At 40.4% G+C, this 22,775-nt stretch overlaps 2 protein-coding genes across 3 annotated transcripts in view; one reads left to right on the top strand and one right to left on the bottom strand.

The window, feature by feature from the left end:
• LOC145436202 (uncharacterized) overlaps positions 1-22,775 on the bottom strand; it is a 236,855-nt gene that overhangs the window by 163,226 nt on the left and 50,854 nt on the right. The window lies entirely within an intron of this gene.
• Positions 763-17,366, top strand: LOC145436171 (uncharacterized). 2 transcript variants are annotated; one of them, XM_080313502.1, is made up of 6 exons: positions 763-847; positions 1,535-1,563; positions 2,040-2,250; positions 6,768-6,886; positions 11,603-11,763; positions 16,248-17,366. In XM_080313502.1, exons 1-6 carry the CDS (start codon positions 790-792, stop codon positions 16,546-16,548), a joined length of 879 nt encoding a protein of 292 aa, XP_080169628.1. In that variant the 5' UTR covers positions 763-789; the 3' UTR covers positions 16,549-17,366. The 2 variants fall into 2 exon arrangements, with proteins under 2 accessions (XP_080169628.1, XP_080169617.1); XM_080313491.1 differs by having other exon boundaries at positions 1,532-1,563.

The following is a 22,775-nucleotide window of genomic DNA, read 5'->3' as shown; positions in this document are numbered from 1 at the left end:
ACGGGTACATTTTTGTCTCCCGAACTATGCCAGTGAAATTACTTACGATGTACAATTTGTGCTGGTAAATTCGTTGTCCCTGCCAGGGTAATAATTTGACTTACTGTCGACGAGATAATTATGTTGGTGTACCGTTTATCATGGGGCACATCCACGAATACCCAATATTTATGATAACCCTGAGGGACAGAGTGTCCTAACCTATTTTATGAAGGGAAAGCACGCCACAGGGACTCGAGTCATGACTAGGGCAAGTTTTTGCAACTTTTTCAACTTTTTTTACAGCTTCCTGCAGCTTCCTAAATACTCAGAAGTTATGTAGTATGGTGTATCAAGCTGTTTGGAAGATTCTTATATTGCAACTTTTCCCCATTTTTTCATGCGACTTTTTGCAATTTTTTTCGACTTTTCATGCAAATATTTGCAATTTTTTTTCAATTTTCCATGCAAATAACTTTTTACTGAAAAGAATTGGCACTATATGTAAATAGATCGCTTGATTATTTCACTGTCGTTGAAATTTGGGGTCCTTTCTGATTTGACGTACATTCAGACTAGACCGTGAGAAATAAATGCATCTTTTTTCTGCAAATTTTGTGGAAAATAAACGCAATTTTCCACGGATTTGACTGCAATGAAAACTTGCCCTAGTGATTATTGTGCTCGTGCAGGCACCCCAGGATCAGTGATGTGCCTAAATGGTCGAGAAAACAGCGCAAGGCTTCCAATTAATAATTTCCGTGTTATTTAATTTTGTATTAGTTAGATTGTAGATATTGTAGATTCGAAATGAAGATTGCAATTCTTTGCCTCGCGATGTACGCTTACGTCGTCTGCGCATCTGAGCGTGAGTATTCTGCATTATGTGCTGTGTAGGATTACTATGTTTTGATATCTGAAAACCAGGACATATTTCAAAAATTTTGAAAGCTATTTTACACCGGGGGAGAAAAGGGGTGATTTGGCAATTTTGTCGAATAGTAGTATCGGGTTGATTAAACAAAAGGTCATTTTTTCGACTCGACTGCCGAAATACTCGTCAAGCCGTTGGTTGGTTGGTTGGTTATAAGGTATCCGTGGTGTTTGTCGACTACTATGGTCATTTACACCAGGCCGATAATCTTCATTTCTATTCCGTAACTGCCGACTTATAGCACGGTCCACTTCTAGGCTTTTTGAAAGACACCGGCTACGCGGATGAGATGGCGAGGAGGAGCCTAGATAAACCTCCAACACGTAGGTATAGGAACTCAGAAGTCGACATTGGTCGAGCTCGAACCCGCAAGCCATTGGTGTTGCAGCCGCAGATTATACCACTGCGCTATCTCGCCACTCGTCAGGCGGTATTTTTCGTTTATTTCCTCGCCAAGCCTGACTTTTAGACGGTTCAACACTTATTCTAGAAAAAGAGGTCACTTGGGCGTTCTCCGATGACAGTTTCAATTTCTTGAAAAATGAGGACAAATCCTCTTAAAAGAGGCCATATGGTTTCCCCAGTCCTACGAAACACTTTATCTGATTCCTATTTCAGCAGAAAGCGTCGTGGAAACAGAAACGAAGCACGTGAGTTGTTTCTCTTTTCGGTAACCATTCATCCCGGCAAAAATACGCTCTCAATAGAGAGTACTAGAGATGGGGTCGGTAAGTTTCAAGTGCACCCAATTCGGCTCAATTTCGAGACCGGATAACTTGGAGAACTGCCTTATTTCGCCAAAGTGTTTGGAAACGGAAATAAACTTGAAATTAGGTAATCTCAATCAATCGTTCTAAAACAGTAAAAATAAAATTGAAAAATGTCTACGAGGGTAATCAACAGTACAAAATTTTTTATGTGACGTCTGCCTTTATGCATGACATTGTAATTAAAAATTGATTTTCCGCTTCATCTTGAAAAAGACGACCCGCAATATATCGGCCAAAAGTCAGCGAAGACAAAGCGGCCGAATTAAGCGGAGGCTACTGTATTTCATTTTAAGGGTTTGAAATGGAGTCGACAGTTGACTCCCAGCATTTCAAATTTGTTTCTGTTTTTTTTTCAGATTGTTTATGATAGTCACCAAAACCTCGGATATACACCCTTCATCCCCAACCAGGTGTACGGGCCCGTGGTTCAACCTCAACCTCGGCCTCAACTCCAACCTTGGCCCTTCAACCGAAACTCCGAACAAGTCTATGGACCTCAATCTCGGCCCGAGCTTCGGAGTCCGAGCAGTTCACTCTTCAACAATCTACTTCTTTACGCTTTAATCAGTGAGTGGTCGAATCGTGAAGTTAACTATGTAAGCACATCAAATTTATCCATTATTTATTCTCTAGTGCAGTGGTTCCTAACCGGGTAGAACTTCCTTCATTGGGCGGAATTTTGTAATTTTTAGGTGGGTATTTTGCGTTAGAATTGTAACGGATTTACCAACTTTTTCAAGTCCGAACTGGCAAGTAGTACACTAGTTATTTTCGAACGCATGTTCTTTTTTGCTGTTATTTTGTATGTTCAATTGCTGTATGAAATCTCTCTTTACCATACATTTACTCCCTCCATATTTTTTAAGCTAAAAGTGGTGTTCGCGAGACCCGCGACGGCCTCGCCACCGAATTTCTCCTTGGCGTGCAAAGTCGTGTCGAATCTGTCCCCACGAGGCTTCCAGTGAAAGTATTTATCTTATTTTCAATTCAATATTGTTCAGATAGTGACAAAACATTCCAACGTCATCGATTCAAGTCAAAGAGATCGCTTACTTTATTTTGAGTGAAGATCCACACGAGCGAAAAAAAACATACTAAACTTGGTGCAATGTTGCCAAAATGGAAAGTGACGAATTCATATATTTTGCTATATTCAACAGTCAGAGGTCGAGAGGGACCATACCTCCAATTCTTTAGTAATTTTTTCAATGAGCAATAAATAGATTGTTTTTCAGAAAATTCATTTAACCTGACGTATTCTTTTGCGCGCTTTGCGCGGTTTAGCTTCGCTAGAAAACTAAAAATGAAAAAATAACGCATTTAATATGCTTGATTTACAGACTTTAGTCAAACTGTATTCGCAATCATGATGGGACGATAATTTTTAGTATCACTTGAAGCCGGGAAGATGCATCAGTCTATTTTTGCGCAGTAGGCTAGTAGTAGTAGTACAGTAGTACTCGTCTTATTTTTCAGTTAGTAAGTTTTGCGCGAAAGCAGATGATTTTTTTTATCATCGCGCTGATTTCTACTATGGGGGAGGGGGATTTTGACTCAAATTTCGGCTAGAGGGGTCCACGAGATGAAAAGGGTTGGGAACCACTGCTCTAGCGGTCATACTATTATTGCTTTAAACCAGTGGTTCTTGACCTTTTTTCTCCAGCGCCCCCTTTCAAACATTGCCTGAATCTGGCGCCCCCCCTATTTTAAGGAATGTAGTAAAAACAATGGGTGAGTGGTCGAAGTCCGCTTTCAGATTTGGACTTCACTATTAGGCCACTCGAATAATGAACAGTATATTTGTAGGTGCTATTTTCGAGATCAAGTCCAGGTTGTTATAACACCTAACGGGTTAAATTCAGTCCTGCACCTAGCTCTTAACTTTAACATTATTGGGGGTGACAACACTAAGCAGTATCATCCTTTATGATACGACGAAGAAATATTCTGAGTATTTAATTTTGTAGCTCTCAAATACAAGTATATTGAGTTAATTATTTTCGTCAAAAAACGTCAAAATATCTTTAATGTACAACGGGCATCACTCTCAAAAGTTATAGGCCTACAGTAGCCTGCAGTGCCTTCTCGATTTCGACACGCAGTGCACTGCACGATAAAATACCTGGCTCAGAACATTTTGTGGCAACTAACCCGAGCTATCAGTATAAGTATCAGTTTAATAATATTTTCATCATTTAAAAACAGCACAAAACTGCGATACAATGAAAAAATAGGAAGGTGTCGAAACGACTTGGAGTAGCTAGCCTGACGGGTGTATTATAACCAAGCCCCGAACTACTGCTATCTCCGGCTAAGCAAATTTGCGTGATCACCATGGGCAGATGATGCATTGCGGGTAGTAAGCTGGACGATTTGGTACAGGCGCTTATGGAAGAGCGTCCAATGTTTAACTATATTTGATTCATAATGGGTTTGTAGTATTTTATACGAATAGAGCTTTGAATGAATAATTATCGTAACATTCAGGATTTGTTTAGGCCCAATGTCTCGTGTTCTTATGCAATGTTCCCTCTAATTTTTCACGAGTGTGCGCAAACACGCCAACTCACTGCGCAGGCACTTGGACAACAGTGCGCAACCCCCCAAAGGGTAATAAACTAACTTCTGGGGGCTTCGCCCCCTGACCCCCCGGGATATAGGCTTTTTCCGTGTGGCTATCATCGCAATAGTGGTTGTGTCGCCTAAGCGCGCGGAACGCGAAAAATTTATATAATTCATGGTTGCATTGGTCAATATGATCGGGAATAGCATATATAGTGCTATTAATTTTTATCCTCTCCCTGCTCACATAATCAGATTTACCGGTAGAGCTGATCGAGCGGGGTGTGTTGGAATAGATAGGCCCTCTAAATAATATCAAAACGTCTTCGTACGTACCCGTTGGTAATGACTTCGTTACATGATGCTATTTCGTGACCTCCTATCTGCTATGTCAAAAGATATTGAAATCGCCCAAACGTTATAAACTAAAAGAGGTACACCATTTGAAATTGGTATTTATTTACTGGAAGATAATGTTCCCTCGATATAGCATTTGTCTTGTTTTGGGACTCGTATCACCGGGACAGCACAAGAACAGTCGTTTTCGGCCAAGGTTTTCTCGCTGTTGATCGATCTGGCACACTTCTCGGAGTCGCATATGTTACACATCCTTCAATTTCATATGTCTTGGCGGGTCATGGTGCGGTAATGGCCGACGCCCAAGTGCCCATTTCTATAAATCATGCGTATTTTTTTGTCGGGATAGGGTATCCAATAATCAAGATATCCGACAATATTAAATCGCTAAGCGCAAAAAAATCCTGAAAACTCCAAAAAAATACATCATGAGTTATGTTAATACACGAAATAATTTTTGGGCCCCGTCGAGCTCGGTCCCTCCAATTGGAGGGTTTGTGGTGCGGCTGTTACGGTCCTGAGTAAATCTTACGCAATCCCACGCGGAGAAGACTATTCGTTAGTTTCTCGCAGATTAACTTCGAGCTAGCCCATTTTTATTTATAACTTTGTTAAACCATGTTATTTCGCTATTCCCAGAAAATAAAGCGCTATTGAAATGATATCAGTATCGCTCACGCGTACGAGACCATACTAAAAAAATCTCTTCCGTGAGGCGCACGTGATAGTAAATTCTCATTTCTTCACGGAGCGCAATATTTACCTTTGCGGGCCGCACTTCGACCGCGATTTCAGACTTTGGTGATAACACTATTTGGCCCTGGCAATGTTGCATCTAATTTTTGACGAGTCTGTGCGCCTGCGTGGTCCATTGGACAACAGTGCGCAACGACTAAAAAAACATCACTTCTGATTTTTTGTGCGGAGCTTAGATTTTCTGTGTGCAGAGACCGTTTCAGCACTGCGCATTTGCGCACGTGAGCAGCTTAGAGGGAACATTGTTCATATGTGTGTTATCTCTGTAGTTCGACATGTGGAAGATCTCTCGTTCTTGTGGTAAGAGCATCTACGATTGCCAGCTTGAAGTTATTACCGGAGACTGCCCCGGAATACCCAAGCCTGGATTCAAAATCTACTTACTGCAATGGCGCTGATGTGCCTGCTACCAGCTACGTGGTGGAGAAAATTCAGCATCATGTGACATATCAAAAGGCACTGCTGCAATCAATTGAATGCCATCTTATGGTTATTCTACGTATTCATTGTCTCAGCAAATTTAAATAAATCCCAGAAAGTGAAAATAAGGACATGTCAGCTATGTGCAGCAATATGGGCTAGCGATTTCTGCAGAAGTGATCAAATGAGATCATTGAATGAGAAAAAAATGGAATGAATGGGTCCTTATTCAGAAGAAGCTAGAATTGCCTAATGCTCACTGAGATTGAGGCTATGCTGGTTACAGCAATCTGTGCACTGTAGGAAATTTAAACGCTGGACGCTTTTCCATAAGCGCCTGTACTAAGTCGTCCAGCTTACTACCCACAATGCAACTACCCATAGTGATCACGTAAATATCGCGAGTAGCGCACTCTAGTGTTTATATGGCTCAGTGGTTATAATTGGCAAGCTAAAAGTACGCCAAATTCATTTTACATGAATTAAAATAACCCACTGCATTCATGGAAACATGGTCGGTGGATATTTCGCGATGAGCGCAACGAAAAACGTTGTGATATGACAGATTTTGTTCAATGTTAGTTTGCAGTGAGAACTCAGGGATATATATAACTATTGTTCTACTATATAATCATATGTCCTTAGTACACCATCTAATGCGAGACCATTTTTTTCACCCCCTGAGCAATGTTCCCTCTAAGCTGCGCAAGTGCGCAAATGCGCAGTGCTGACACGGTGTCTGCGCACAGAAAATACAAGTTGCGCACCAAAAATCCGAAGGGATGACCTTTTTTTTAGTCGTTACGCACTGTTGTCCAAGAGTCTGCGCAGTGATTTGGTGAGCAGTCTCGTCAAAAATCAGAGGGAACATTGCCCCTGAGAGTTTCCGCTCCCTTCAAAATCCATATCGCCTCCTGGGGGGCACTGGAGATAAGGTTATGGACCACTGCCTTAAACAAATCAACAATTTTATAACATCTTTGTTTCAGGGTCATTAAATCCGAGCACAACCACAGCGGCAGTGACCACACCGACAGCTACCATACCCGCAGCTACCATAACCACATCGAGCACAACCGAAGCGACCACAACCGCAGCGGCCACTGCAGTGAGATTACCTTTTAAATATCCTATCCCTTAGACTAGCTAGTTGAATACCTTCCATGGATAAAAGGGTGGACAATGCCATATTTAAAAAATGTGGGGTGCGGTAGTTACGGTCCCTATCTTCCCTCTTCAAGCTACCCGACTATTATCAACTCCGCAAGGTTGAGCTTTCCAAAGAAACCAGCCAAACAAATGTCATCGCGACATGAAACAAATTTGTGTAATACAAAGGTCTGCACATTTTCAAGACCAAGCCACTGTCGTAACCACTTTCCTCCGTGTCTCGCTTATTTACTATAGCACCCAACACAGCCTCCTTAGAAACAAAAAAAACTGCCCACTGGAGATCTCGCGCTGCGCAAAGAAATCTTTTTACGCGCAAGAACTTCAGGTAATATGACAGACATAGTAAAACATCGCTCTGGTTCGGTCGCTACCCAAATTTATACTCTTTTTTTCAAGCCTACATCTCGGTAAAAGTCATATATTAATGTACACGACACCTAGCAACGACTCAGGCCACATTATGCGGCAATGCTAAAGTACATGCTGTCTCTTTAAACGTCACCAAATGTATCAACTGAAGCAATCACATGGTTTAATAATTACATACCTTCAGTAGTTTCCGTCCCTTCGACATTTTCCGCTGAGGACTTGCAAGGGTACATAAGCTTACGCCCAAACGGTCTAGGCTGGACCGGACAATCAATTCTTGAAGCGTGATCAGACTTTTGCTAAATGGAGGTTACTCAGAATGAAAAACCATACTTGATACAGATATTACCTCAAAAACAAGTTATGCTGCGACCAACACTGCAATCGGGCGGATGTCATTTTTATGATACAATAAACATATCAAATCAACATCGATCCCGTACGCTTGCTAGATTCTTTACATTAGACAGATATGTATTATTTATATAAATTGCATTGATTGGTTGAATAAGCATCATTCGCTGACTACCCAGGCTACATGTAGTGTATTTCGTTCTTGATGTGTGATTGCGGGTCGAGCTCACAGCAGAGAATTACTATGAATATTCACGAACACAAAGATGAATATTTCGAGCAAACTTTTGCAGGAAAGCATGTAATTTTTTCAAGATTGGCAAGGTGCATGCTCGTTTAGTGTTGATTTTTATGTTGCCAACGCCATGCATAGAGTGGTCCTATAGTTCAAATCCAAAGAATTTTAACCAAAGATGCTATATTGACGTGAAAAAGTGTAATAGCCTTTTATGAAAAAATTCACCTTGCAGAACCTACCAAGGTTCGTTTGTGAACGGGAAGCTCTACATTCCGAGGTTCACACCATCCGTATTGGTAATCACTGTTCTAAAGAATGGAGTTTGCTTCTCTATGAACAGTAAAAACGTTCACCACTGCCTTCGACTGACCCTCACAACTTGCGAACTAGGATTTAAAAAAACAGCCAGAAATTAAAAATACCAATGCTCCCATACATTTCTCCAATTGCTTTTGCGAATACCGGTTTACTGGATGAAGTGTATAGTTCAGGGGGCACCAGGTAGCCCGCGAGGACTAGATGAGTAGCCCGCGAGCCCATTTTAAAAATAGGTGGAATAGCAGTATTTACCAATATTCGCCATATTATTACCAGTGAGCTTATATATATATAGATTGATTGATTCAGCTTTTCTTGTTTAAAACACACTAACATGTAACTCACATATATAAACACTTAAAAATATCTTCAATCACAATTAGTAATATATAGATGTATGCGATAGAATCACCAGAAATTCAAGATACTGCGCATTGCCTATAAAGGCGACATGACGGAATGCCGTCGACGGTCTTCTTGAAATGATGGGGGGCTCCGTTACGATAGCTCGACGATCAGGACAATGCCAAAGTAGTAAGCAATATTACTAATCGGAGTCAGATAGCCGTGAAGTACTAACAGATTATCAATATCTGTATACCCATTACGTATTGCATCTTTTGGCACAGCTTGTTTCTGTTACACTCAACGAAGTTTAATATACGATGTTTCTAACTTTCTGTAATCGCTGCTGCTGCCCGGTATAATGAAATCTTGTCACTTCTGGATGCTGAACAGTTGGAGATTGAAATTGTAACACTGCTAAATGACCCCTCCTCAGTCTGCAGCAAACGTTTGGTGCATTGTTGATACAGAAAAGTACGGTGGTGTATGCGCAGCAGCTATGAAGGTTGCAAGCGTCTATGGCTCAACTTATCGTTGTGAATCAGCCTTCTTTCGGACATGAACTTCATCCAAAAACAAACACAAAACACGCTTAATTAATGCACATCTGGAACACTCACTCAGAATTGCAGTGTCAAGTTAAATACCAGAGTACAGCGCACTAGTTGATATCATGCAATGCCAGGCTTCCAACTGACTGCTATAGAAACAGATAACATGATGTCCAGTCCTGCCCCGTGCTATGATTATCAAAGCGGAAATTCAGCGTGGTACGGGTAAACGACGGGAGTAAATAGTAGCCCGCCGCGTCAATCATTACGCAAAAGTAGCCCTCGGTTGCAAAAAGGTTGGTGACCCCTGATATAGTTACACCATATTACAGTTGTGTGACTGTAAATAACTTCAGGACAGTTGTAATCAACCTAAGAAAATTTAACGCTTTGATAACTGGACCTTTGCTGTAAAATAGCCGAGAATCGCAATACTCTCCTTCTAGCTTGAAACGAGCTGCTTCGTTTTTGCGGAGTCAAAATATTCGGTTGGATTAATTCAGTCAAGTGCAATAGACTTTAGTCCGGGTCGACCAAATGAATTTGTCTAGGACAGCGGTCGGGAAGCTATGGCTCGCGAGCCATATATGGCTCTTTTGGGTATAAGATATGGCTCTTTGCCAAATATTTAATTTTTAACTGAATTGATCAATATTGCAGCAACTTGTTCGTTAATTTTCATCACGACCTGAATAATTATTCTCGTGACTGTATAAACATGTCTTTTGAGAGGTAAAGACAATGCCGTCTTCAGGGTAAGGGGCTCGGACCCCCTTTTCAAAATCCCCAAATTTAGGTTACTGTCGCCCCGCGACTAATATCACTCGCGAATTCGATGTACCCGACTCGAAATCTTGGATTGCACGATACGTTGATTGATGAAAGAGAATAGCAGACATGGCGATGCCCATATGACAACGCAGTTATCAAATAAATGCGCACTGACTTCGTGATCTACGGCGCGACATGAACTGCCTTGGAAGTAACGTTCATAATTACAAACTCGAATTACAAACAACGCCATAGCTATCCACTGGAGATGGTGTGAACCTCTGAAAGGTTCAGATTCGTGTGAACGCGAACCTTTTTGCAAGGCTCTGTGTGTGTGCCACGTGACGTCATATTGCTAATTCCGACCCTACATTTCAGTGAAGTGATATATATTAGTGTACGTACACCTTACCTAGCGACGACTCGGACCACACAATGCCACAATGCTGAAGCTGAATAAGCATCATTCGCAGACGACATGTAGTACATTTGTAACAAAGCCTGTAAAATTTATGAGACTATCAAGGTGCATGGTCGTTTGGTATTTTTTTATACTCATGTCAGCGCCATGAATAGAGTGGCCCGCAGTTGAAATGTAATAAATTTCATACAAAGATGTTATAATGAAGTAAAAATTGTAATATATGAAAAGGGTTCACAGTGCAGAACCTACCAAAGTTCATTTGTGAACGTGAACCTCTAAATTTCTGAGATTCACACACAGAACGCGAACGTGAACCTCAGGTTCACACCATCCCTACTATCCACGTTCTTGATAGGTAAGTCGTTTTGTAGTACCAGCGACATAATGTAGGCGTGTGGCGCAACGTTACATGTTCCCGCCTTACACTTTGAGAATTGAAAAGTCGAGCAGTATTTAGATATTCGGAATCAGTGCGACCATCTTACATTCAAGTAACATCAGTTATTATAAATTCTAAGCTATTTACGATGAATTGCGGTACTAATGGTGAAGCTTGGCCCGTCTGTGCATAGCCTATCGTTTCAGGCTTTATTTTCGAATGAGAAATATGCAAATTTCCTAATTTAGGGAGGAAAATGTTCAAAATTCAGTCATTCATGAATATCGATAAAAAATACCAATGGCAATTGAAGGTTTCACAATTTTCGCTCACTCATCCTGGCGACAGGTGACGAATTGCCTCACTGATGTAACGCTCCTTACATTGGGTATATACTGCTGTAGTGACCATGTTTGGCTACACTTACGCATGTGACCACGGGTTCTCGCATTTAATAGGAGCATCACTACGAAGCTACGTTCTCGTAACTCAAGGTTTGCATGCTCGAATAAGGTTATACCAGCATGATTAGTACGAGTTTTTACAGAAAAAAGGAGGCAACACGATGAATGCCCTGTAGTGAGATTGTATAAGTGCTACGATGACGTCACAAATTTTAAATCGTGACGTAACAGTTGATTGACATATATGGCTCTTTGGGAGTTAAAATGGAAAAAATTGGGCCAAAATGGCTCTTCGGACGAAAAAGGTTCCCGACCACTGGTCTAGGATATTATTTCCAAACACACCGACCGATAGCAGATATCTTGACGCGCGCAGTCTAGTTGAGCGAATTAATCGAAGTAGAACCGTACCTAGAAAACTAACCTTCCTACAAATCGCATTCGTTGTCAATTTATGGCTTTCGTATCCATTGACATTGAGCGATCTGTTTTCTTTAGAACCCGTTGGCCGGTTGGAGGCAGGAGGGTCCAGATGACTGCTACTACTTTCTGCCCCTTGATATTAAAAATTGGAACGACGCCCAAGCTGAATGTGGAAGCCTGATAGAAGGTGGTAGACTCGCAACGACCGCATTCTCCAATACGGCTGGTCAAAGAGGGTGAGCTTCTTTTGATTTTGATATGCACGTTCGCAATGAGCATTTTACTTCGATTATCTTATGATTTCAATTACATTTTACAGGTGAAATAAAAACACAGGTCTGTGATATGTGAATACGACCGAGATTAATTAATATAGTTGACAGTTGTAATGATTGTGTATATTAGCGAAATCGTGTCTACTTTTCTTTGAGTAAGTCGGATAAGTTAGTAAATCAATGTGGTAATAACTACGACCGTGAAGAGTTTCTCACATCCAGATGTCTTACATTATAACATGCGGATTCACTGGTGGGAATTGCTATCATTGACTGAGTATTCAAATCTCGTCGTATGCACCGAGTAGTAATTACTTTGTGTTATAGAATAGTAACGACTTTTACAGTTGAATAAAAATTACCGGTCATATGAATACAACCAGGATGAATTAATTCACGTTTGCAAGTTGTAATGATATAATCAAGTAAGTGAAAACTAGATTTTTAACTCTGGTTAATGTTGTTGTGAATGATTCTTTTGAGTATGGTAAGATGTACTTTAACGATAACATTTCCAACTACGAATAAATAACTGGCTTGCTAATAAAGTTGTAGGAATTCATGAGTTTGCGTGTTTCAAATCAATATGTGAATAATCAAACAGACAAGTAAGAAAATCTATTTGATGGATCTGAAATAATATTATCTTAATATCAAGGCGGTAAATTAACATATTCGGATTTCAAGTTGGCGAATTAGCACATTGATAGAGTATTCTCATGATTCTTATCACACAACTAAAGTCAACCTCTATTCCAGAGGTGTGAAAACATATAGCAATCGCCAGAAAGTGTCATATTGTTGGTTTTCGAATCACCGTCTGCGACAAACTAATTACCAAAATATTACCACGAGAGATGGCTATGTCTGAGGTGTTATCTTGGGAGCGATCGCAGGATTTTACAATTATTTCACACCAGTGTTGGGATGACTCGAGTCATGACTTGACTCGAGTCAGACTCGAGTCACCTTTTTCGAATGACTTGACTTGACTCGAGTCACTTTGCTAAAATGACTTGACTTGACTTGACTCGGCGTATCAGAAATATGGATTGACTCGTGACTCGGAGCAAAATTCACGAGTCAATTTCAAGTCATCAAGAAATCGATGTCGATAAAAATCACTGAATCTTGCATATGTTCGGATTGTTATCGAAACGCTGGTGTAACCGTGAGATCGACCAATCATTTAATGATCGTGCGTTTTACTGTGCCTCCATTGCCTCACAAATAAATTGATCGCAAACGAAGTGATCGAAGCTTACAGCTACGTTGTCGTAAACTAGTATGGTAAAGTAATTTATCTCTGTTTTACCTTAACCAAACTTCTTGTTTTATTGAAATTGAATTCGAATATAGTTTATATTGTCCTCAACCATTGGCGCAGAGTCGAGTTGTATCATATTGATTTACAAATGGGTAATGTATTGCTTCCTATCAATTCGCATCTATTCTCTATTTTGGCTCGTAACTATATACTGTGGTTAAGCAGTTCTACGTATATGTGAGCGATACAGCGCTTTCTTACGTGTATATTTAACTCTATATTCGTTCATCGGTTCAAAATCAATGACCACCCAATCTGCATTTCAGACAGCTAGCAAAATGCAATGACCTTATCATGCCCCATACTTGAAAAAGGCAACTTGACTTGAATTGTGACTTGACTCGTGACTTGACTTGACTCGACTTGACTCGAGTCACCGCCAAAAATCGATTGACTTGACTTGACTCGAGTCACCTTTGAAAATCGATTGACTTGACTTGACTCGAGTCAAAATGTGCAATGACTCGAAATGACTCGTGACTCGAAGGTAGTGACTTGATCCCAACACTGTTTCACACCTATTTGAATATGCGGTAACCTCACAAAGGATTAGGGTTAGGACGGAAATAAGTGACAATTTGTTGGTATTCAAGTCCCCGCCGGTGGCGGTTCTGTTATTCGTTACCTATTATACTTATTATTCTTCCAGTGAAAGCGGATTCTGTGACAACTAAATCCCTAAATATTACTGTGCGAGTGATCGCTATGCCTATGACACCAAGTCACGAGAGATGACTATGTCTGAGGTGTTATCTTGTGAGCGATCGTAGGAGTTTACAAATATTTAACACCTTTTTGAAATGTTAGTTTGCGTGCACGGTTATTGTTGACATGCCAACGCAGCAGGGGGGTCTGAAAGTACAACTTGCCAACGCGGGTTTTCCATATGACACGCCACCGCACGATAAGAGCCCCTGCCACACCACGACCGATTATACATACTATTCATATGTCCCAGCCGTAACCAGTGTTGGTCTGTAAAGATTTACTGCCACTGTACTTCAAAGTTTTCAGTGTTTTTGGAAAAATAAGGTGCATAATAGGCTACTTACTTTTTTACTTACATGCACTTTTTTTCATACTTGCATCTAGTTGCATTCGAACAGATAAACGATAGCTTTTGGCCCGAATTGTCTCGAGTCATATGACTATGTCGAGTCAATTCAAAAAGCGAGTCGAGTCTTTTAGCCTACTCTAGTCATGGCAGTTTTGGGATCAAGTCACTACCTTCGAGTCACGAGTCATTTCGAGTCATTGCACATTTTGACTCAAGTCAAGTCAAGTCAATCGATTTTTGCAGGTGACTCGAGTCAAGTCAAGTCAAGTCAAGTCACGATTCAAGTCACATTTCAAGTCAAGTTGCCTTTTTGAAGTATGTATGAGGCATGACTACGTCATTGCAATTTCCTAGCTCTCTGAAATACAGTTTGAGTGGTCATTGTTTCCGAACCGATGAACGAATATAGAGTTGGATATACACGCAAGAAGGCGCTGTATCACTCACATATACGTAGAACTGGTAAACTACGTAATTGTTTAGCCACAGTTTATAGTTACCAGTCAAAATAGAGAATAGAGAAACGAATTGATAATATGCAATACATTACCCATATACAAATATACATGATACAATTCGAGCTTGCGCCAATGGTTGATGACTAAATAAACTATATTCGAATTCAATTTCAATAAAACAATAAGTTTATTGGTTAAGGTAAGAACAGAGAACGGAAATAGACATTTAGACATTTTGCCATTTTATTACTTTAATACCAGAGTTACGACAGCGTAAGCTGTAAGCATCGATCACTTCGTTTGCGGTCAATTTATTTGTGAGATAACAATCCAGGCTCAGTGAAACCCACGATCATTGAATGATTGGTCGCTCTCTCGGGTTACACCAGCGTTTCGCGAACAATCCGAACATATGCAAGATACAGTGATTGTTATCGACATCGATTTCTTGATAACTTGAAATTGACTCGTGAATTTTGCTCCGAGTCACGAGTCAATCCATATTTCTGATACGCCGAGTCAAGTCAAGTCAAGTCATTTTAGCAAAGTGACTCGAGTCAAGTCAAGTCATGCGAAAAAGGTGACTCGAGTCATCCCAACACTGAGTCATGGAACTGACTCGTGTCAAGTCGATTCAGCAGAAACTGTTGACTAGAGTCATTGCAACTCTGGTGTTGGTGTAGCAGACCTCCGTCTGTAGTTGATCACACACGATTCAACAACTGCTGCAGAGCTTTTATTATACGTCTGGCCGCCGAAGCGGCCAGAGGCAAAAGAGGAAGTGAAAGCACGATGCGATAATACTACAACTGACGTAAGGGGCAGAATAGAGCACGGCTGCCACACTATTCCCCATCAAACTTGAGAAGTGCCTATAAAAGCACTCTCACAAACTACAATAAAAAAAAAAACAGCAACATCAACATCAAAACCGACAAGTTCAAAATCACCAACAAAATCGCAAACATCCGCATGACCGCATCACATTAGCAGAACACTAACCCTAAACTAACATCAGTGAACAATTCCCTAAACTAAAACCCTAACAACGCCGCGCCACATCAACGGGAGAGTCACATGCTCCATCCCCTCTTCATGACATCGGACCGGGAGAGTCACAAGCTCCATCCCCTCCACGCGCGCTCACATCAGTTCCGCCAGTGAAACAGTCATTACGAAGTGAAGCCATCAGTCAAGTCTTCAAACTTCTCATATCGATGCAAAACTGCTTCTTCAATCGGTTCAAATAGCCAATGCCGTAATCGAATTTCCGCCAACTTTCAGCATACCGTTACTGTCCAGGAATCTTCAGACTTGCAGCCAAATTAATGAAGTAACGTTTTTAGCGTGCTCGCCATTGTAGCAGACCTCCGTCTGTAGTTGATCACACACGATTCAACAACTGCTGCAGAGCTTTTATTATACGTCTGGCCGCCGAAGCGGCCAGAGGCAAAAGAGGAAGTGAAAGCACGATGCGATAATACTACAACTGACGTAAGGGGCAGTATAGAGCACGGCTGCCACATTGGCACTATGCTGCGCTGCGTTAGGTAGTTTGTTACAATAAGGTTCATTCCTCAAACGCTTTCATGTAATATTCCAGCGAAACGATGCGGGATATCGGCACCACTGGCATGACCTTCTGGATTGGGGTGAAAGGACAGGCAAATCCACCGTCGGGTGTCGTGTCCATGGAGTTCGTCGGATCTTCTGAAGACACCGACCCGTCTGGTGCCGGATTTACTGCGGAGTTAGATCAGGAAGGATTAACCATGGGCGATGAGGTTTGTGGGCGTGTAGACGCCGAAGATATCTCAAAGCTGCTCTTCGTACAATGCGATCTGTCATCACTTACGCGTCGTCGTCGATATCTGTGCGAGGTTTGCGAAGAGAATTTCGAGTGAAGACTATCCGGACAACTCCGGATACGATGTAATCACACACTCTTTTGCGAATATCTGCCCTGGTGATACGACCGTTTTCACGACACAGAAAGCCTTCTAAAATCCGAATCGTGTACAGCAATAAGTTACCAATTATCAAACCAGCTATTAGGGCATTGTCAGAGCAAAACAAGCTTAACCATCACATTGACTCAATATGGAACAAATACTTAATATACTTTTACAATTATGTTCATTGTGTGTTCTATTCACATCATTTTATCAGTCGATAACTTTATGAACCAGGTTGGTAAATTGAAATATCCTTCCGTTTCTAAATTATTTTAGGTTGAAAGTTGAAATGAATGAGGAGTCACATACTTACAAAAATTTTCAAACGGGGCAACGGTGTAGAAATGGTTAGGAACCCCCAAGTTTTGACAATAAACACTTCCAGATCAGTCTGCCTGTGCGATTATGAAGAACAACACTCGTCGTCACTTATGATCGATTTTGGCGCCACAGCGCAGTTAGAAATCAGTACCGTAAACCAGCGTGTTACTCTTGAATGTCAGATGCGATGAATTTTAATACCTTTCAAAATTAATGATTCATATCAGTGATGTCAAAACACTTTTCCTAGGAATTGCTTATTCATTACATTATTGCTATTATCGTTATAATTAATATTGGTAATGTTGAATTTTGAGTTGTGCTTGTCGCCGTTTCCGGCCTTGTGCGCCGCGGAAAATGATATTTTTCGCTAGTGTTTGCTTTCTATGCTATGGTGCAGTGAGTATTATTCCTTAAAATGATGTTACATGGAGTTTACGCAATTAACAGACAAAACACAGCAAACTATTTATTCACACTTTCAAACATCACCCCAGCAATCAATTTATAGACCAGAGATGCAGAAAAGATGTTCTGATTTGGTAGATATGTGAGCCCGGTAGGTCGGTAGAAAGTAGGGATGGTGTGAACGTGAGGTTCACGTTCGCGTTCAGTGTGTGAGCTGTGAACCGCAGAAATTTAGAGGTTCACGTTCACAAACGAACCTTGATAGGTTCTGCACTGTCAACCTTTTTCATATATTACAGTTTTCACTTCATTAAAACATATTTGGTTAAAAGTTATTGCATTTCAACTGCGGGCCACACTATGCTTGGCGCTGGCAGCATAAAAAAACATTAAACGAGCATGAACCTTGACCATCTCAAAAATTTTACTTGCTTTGTTTGCTCGAAATATCTAGCATTCCGTTTGTGAATATTTGGTCACTCTCTGCTGCGAGCTTGACCCGCAATCACTCAACATCAAGAGCGAAATACACTGCATTTCGGTAGTCAGCGAATGATGCTTATACAACCAATCAATGAAATTAATATCGATGTCTGATGTAAAAAATCTAGCAAGCGTACGGGGCCAACATTGATTTCATGTTTATTTTATCATAAAAACCAAATTCGTGCGAGTGGGGTATTGGCTACTGCTGTATAACTTGTTATTGCGATAATATCGGTAGCAAGTGTAGAAACCCGTTTTACACTCTGCTCAATATCAACGTAGCCATACTCGGACGCCGAATACATTGTCCAGTCTGGCCTAGACCGTTAAGGCGTAAGCTTATATTCCCTTGCAAGTCCTCGTCGAAATTGCTCTCAAAGCGACAGAAAATATTGATTTTCTGGGATGATTATATCAATTGATTGCCCCAGTTGATACATCTGTAGACGTTTAAAACGTTACTATATGTATTTATGCATTGTGACCTTATAATGTGGCCCGCGTCGTCACTAGGTATCGCAAGGCTATCAATTCACTAAAATGTATGAGTTGGAATTGGCAGTATGACGTCACGAGACGTCATGAGGTTCACGTTCGCGTTCACACAGAACCTTTCAAAAAGGTTCGCGTTCACACGAACCGGAACTTTCCAGAGGTTATCGCACCGTCCCTAGTCGGAAGGGCGATTTTATGTCGACTCAATTCAACAGCTTATCTACGTACTTTTATATTGTAGATACCATTTTCTCCACATCGCGCGGGATGTAGATCCGCTGGTTAAAAGACCACCCTGACACACCCCTTCCTGCTTCACCTATTTAGGTATACCTGATCATAATAGCTGCCGACGCATGTGCAATGGTATCCACTACCCATCACCTTGTATTATAAAAAAATCACTACAATGAGCAAAAGCAAATTAGAATTGACATTCTAAAAAAGGCAAGATATCTAACAATACATTAAAATGAGGATTGAGAAACATAGCTCAGTGGATAATATGTCACTGCAATGATTTATAAAATAACATTAAGTGTAGGCAAATATAAAATATTGGAGTTACTATGACAAAATGCAGCTTACAATGCAAAAAATGATACATATTAGGATACGGCACATCAAAAGTTGACTATAGTCAATAGACCGAACCAAGAGCACCCAAATTTTAATATAATAATAAAAAGTACGAAAGTAGAAGCTGAGGTAAGCGGATTGCATGGCTTTCGTGACTGAAGCATTTATCTATCAGGTATAGCAAACTGCACTTTGTTTAGGTTGGAGAGATACTCAAGTCTTGAAAGTGGAGTGATACTCGGCCGGAAAAACTGAAGACTTAACAATATTACGTACAGAGAACAAACATTTGAGTGGAGGTACTGATGTGGACAAAACCAAATTATTAGAATTGACAGTCTTTAAGAAGCAAGATGACCAATAATACATTGAAATGAGAATTAAAAACATAGCTGAGTGGATAATATCGCTGCAATGGGTTACAAAAATGTAGCTTCCGATGAAAAATTGATACATGTTAGATACAGGATATCAAAATAATCCTATTTAATAGATGACACAATCAGCTCTTGAATTCAATTGAATTGGGATATAACGAAATTCAAAATAATAGAGGCTGATGCAAGATTTCATGGATGTAGTGATAGAAATTTACAAGTGTCTGAATACTGCCTGAGTGATTAGTGCACAATTTCTTAGGCTGCAGTGACACTCAGCCTGGGAAGTATTTGACCTAGCAGTATTTGGTGCAGAGAGAAAAAACATTGTCAAGCGAGCGAGCGAAACCTTCGTAGGAATGATAAGATGAAGCATTAGAAGCGACAGTCTTACTAGAAGCAATATAACTATCATGAGGAGTTAGAGAAAACAAGCCCAGCAAGTTACCATCAGAAAGTACTGCATACAGGCCGAACAAATCCATGACCACAAACAAATGGTCTTTTAATCGTCAATATTGATACCTGATGACACTACCGCTATTTTACCGCGACATTTAGCAAATAGAGCGCCGAATTTAACCAGTGAAACCTTAGATAAGCGCTAACCAAACCCCACAATAGTTTTCCCGTCTACTACATAGCGCCTGACGATGGAAATACGCGAACGGACGCGACTTTTCACATTCGTGCTCTTTCTGCTCTTTATTTCTTTGAGGAGAGAAACAGTCGGACGCGTTTACGGATCGTGTATTCCCTGCTTCATAGCGATTCTTCCTCCAATTTTCAGAACCTGGAAAATTGAGAACACTGCTGTTGAAAAATACATAGCAATTTGAAATCTAGAGCATTGTAATTATTTCAGTTAAGCGCGGTACACATAAGAATTAATATTATACTTCAACTACAAATACAATATCTGGCAATACTTTGTATTAAATAATAATACTACAATTATTTTACGGTGATCAAGTCATAATAGATGAAATATCTCAAAGAATTTGCTCAAAACTTTCGTGCAACGCAGAGGTCACTCGCACGCGACCTGTGAGGTTATATTTAGCTGCCCGCGACCGGGTTTGAAATTTCGAAAGAAAGCTTGAAGTAAATCATTTTGAAGTGCTGAAATTTCTTTCGGTTTAAACATAATCTTGTTGATGCTCGAAGTAAGCTATTCTCCTGTGCCCAGTATCACTATCCCTCACCAGCTGATACGGCTTGGACGATGATAATATCATTCCCTGAAGGAAAAAATTTCTGATATGAATGGGCATGGGCAATTGGGCATATTGCCTTAGCGTGTAAGTCTGGCCGACAACTGCCAGGTCCGAGACACTTACAAAACGACTTTGGGCTCCCCAAAAGACCAAGCTTTACGAGGAGATAGTTTTCCAGCAAGTACCGTGTCTAGATAACCCCAATATCGATTCTTTAGTCGACGGCTGGAGAAACTGCAGCAGTAGAATGAAAATTATGTGGCCGTCGACACTTGATTCGATTAGGATTTGGTGGCCGTTAATATGCAAATTGAGTTTACGAATTTACTCCCTAATTAATGAGAGGTTGGAATTATTCTTGAAATTTTCTTCTCGCTAGGCGCGGTTTAATGCGATTTGATTTTCGATTTCGATATAGCCATGTTTTTTGTAATCTGAGTAATCTGGCTTTATAAATACAATAAGCAAACAGTTTGTAACGCAATTGACAATTCTGTAAAGAACGCTGTGAGACATGTCAGTACCCTAAAACGTTTATCTCTCTATCACAGACATTGTTGTCGGCCTACAGCAGGTGTTGCCAACTCAAAACGGGTCACGGGCCACTTTTCAAAATTTGTAAAGGCCGCGGGCCGCGTTACTTCAATATTGAGGTAGGCTAATAATAGGTAACGCAGTTTAACGGCCACAATTTGATAACTTCAAGTAAGTACAACGCTGTGCTCTCGAACATAGATGATGGGTATAGTTACCACAAAAAAAATAATGCTTTATTTAGGAATTACAAATACAACAAAAAATCATAATTATCACTTGCATTCTATTTTGAACTATGAGCTGCGCACGATACCTGACAACATTTTTCAGTAACTAAAGCAGGGATAACCAACCTTTTTGCTTCAATCGATTACTTATATATGTAGCCTACGGCCGCATTCCAGTGCATAGTCGTAATGAACTAACTGGAGGGCGAATCGCCCACCCCCACTCTAGCTAGAGGCAAATTTACTCGAGTGCATTCATTCATTCATTATTCATAATTATTCTTTCTCAGCTCATGTGATCAGATTCACGGGCAGAGTTTATGCACCGGGTGTCTTCAAAAACTTAAGGCAGTTATTAATGTTGTGCTACATCTTTGGCTGGGCCAATTGTTTTTAATCCCCTATCAAAATTTTGGGAGTCAATTGGTAAATTAAATTGGCATATTGACGGCCGCTAACACATCCTAATCGAATTAAGTGTCGACGGCCGCATGATTTTCCTTCTATTTCCGCAGATGTACTTTGATACTAGCCACTTCAGCTAGTAATATAAAATGTAAGGCAGTGGTTCTATACCGGGCTACCAATAATAGCGATGAAGGACTTCCACAATGTAGTGAGGTTTTGAAAGACCGTGATCTATTCATTTAATTAGCAAGAGCAGGTTACGTGCGGATTTAAAGTATGCCATAAAATAACTCGATTCGGAATTTTGCTAAACACCTCAATTTATTGTTAATTCAGTGCAATACCTGCTATACAAGCAAATCAATTGCCCCTTTAAGACGCTAAACACGAATGATTAGAAACAATGTTCAGCCCTGAGGTCGGGAACCTATGACTCGCGAGCAATATATGGCTCTTCTACTGATAAAATATGGCTCTTCGATGACTTGATAACTTTGATAATTTTACACATTATTCCCATCGCATTTATCAAAATTGACTCAAGCTCTTATTGAATTTTCATAACGACTGTGGCGTAATTATTCTTGTGGTAGACGAGACAAGTTCATGAGGTTAAAACAGTGACGAACCCTGGGAATGATGTAGGAGCTCAGAGACTAAAAATCTTGAAATGTCTATCAAATATTTGCTGCTGATAATTGCTCATTATTATCAGTCCAATGTAGTACAATAGATGTTTCGATAATAGCGCAAATATGCCACCTTCACGTTATTCAGTGGAAATATCGGACAAATCTAATCCGTCAAGTTCGATACGAACTTTACGCAATGGCAAAAACAAAGTTGCTGTCAATATTTTATCCAATATCATAATTCGCTGTACCCACTATTGCACGACTTGAAATCTTGGATTTCACAATGCGTTGGTTAAACAGATAGAAAAGCAGACATGGCGACGCCTGTATGACTAACTAAGCTAAATTGTCCAATAGGGCTGTTCAAAAATAACTTTTTTTTCCTGATTCCAGCCATTCACTGATTAAATTGTCAGGTTGCCACAACAAAGGCTGCACACCAAATTTGGTTCAATTCGAACATGTCTAAGCGTCCGCAGAGCCAAT

This window comes from Botryllus schlosseri, chromosome 1 (genome assembly GCF_051294905.1).
Source record: "Botryllus schlosseri isolate E-star chromosome 1, Bs_hap1, whole genome shotgun sequence".
Classification (NCBI taxonomy): Eukaryota; Metazoa; Chordata; class Ascidiacea; order Stolidobranchia; family Styelidae; genus Botryllus; species Botryllus schlosseri.
Note: the sequence above shows the minus strand (reverse complement) of the source record. Positions and strands in the feature narration are given on the sequence as shown.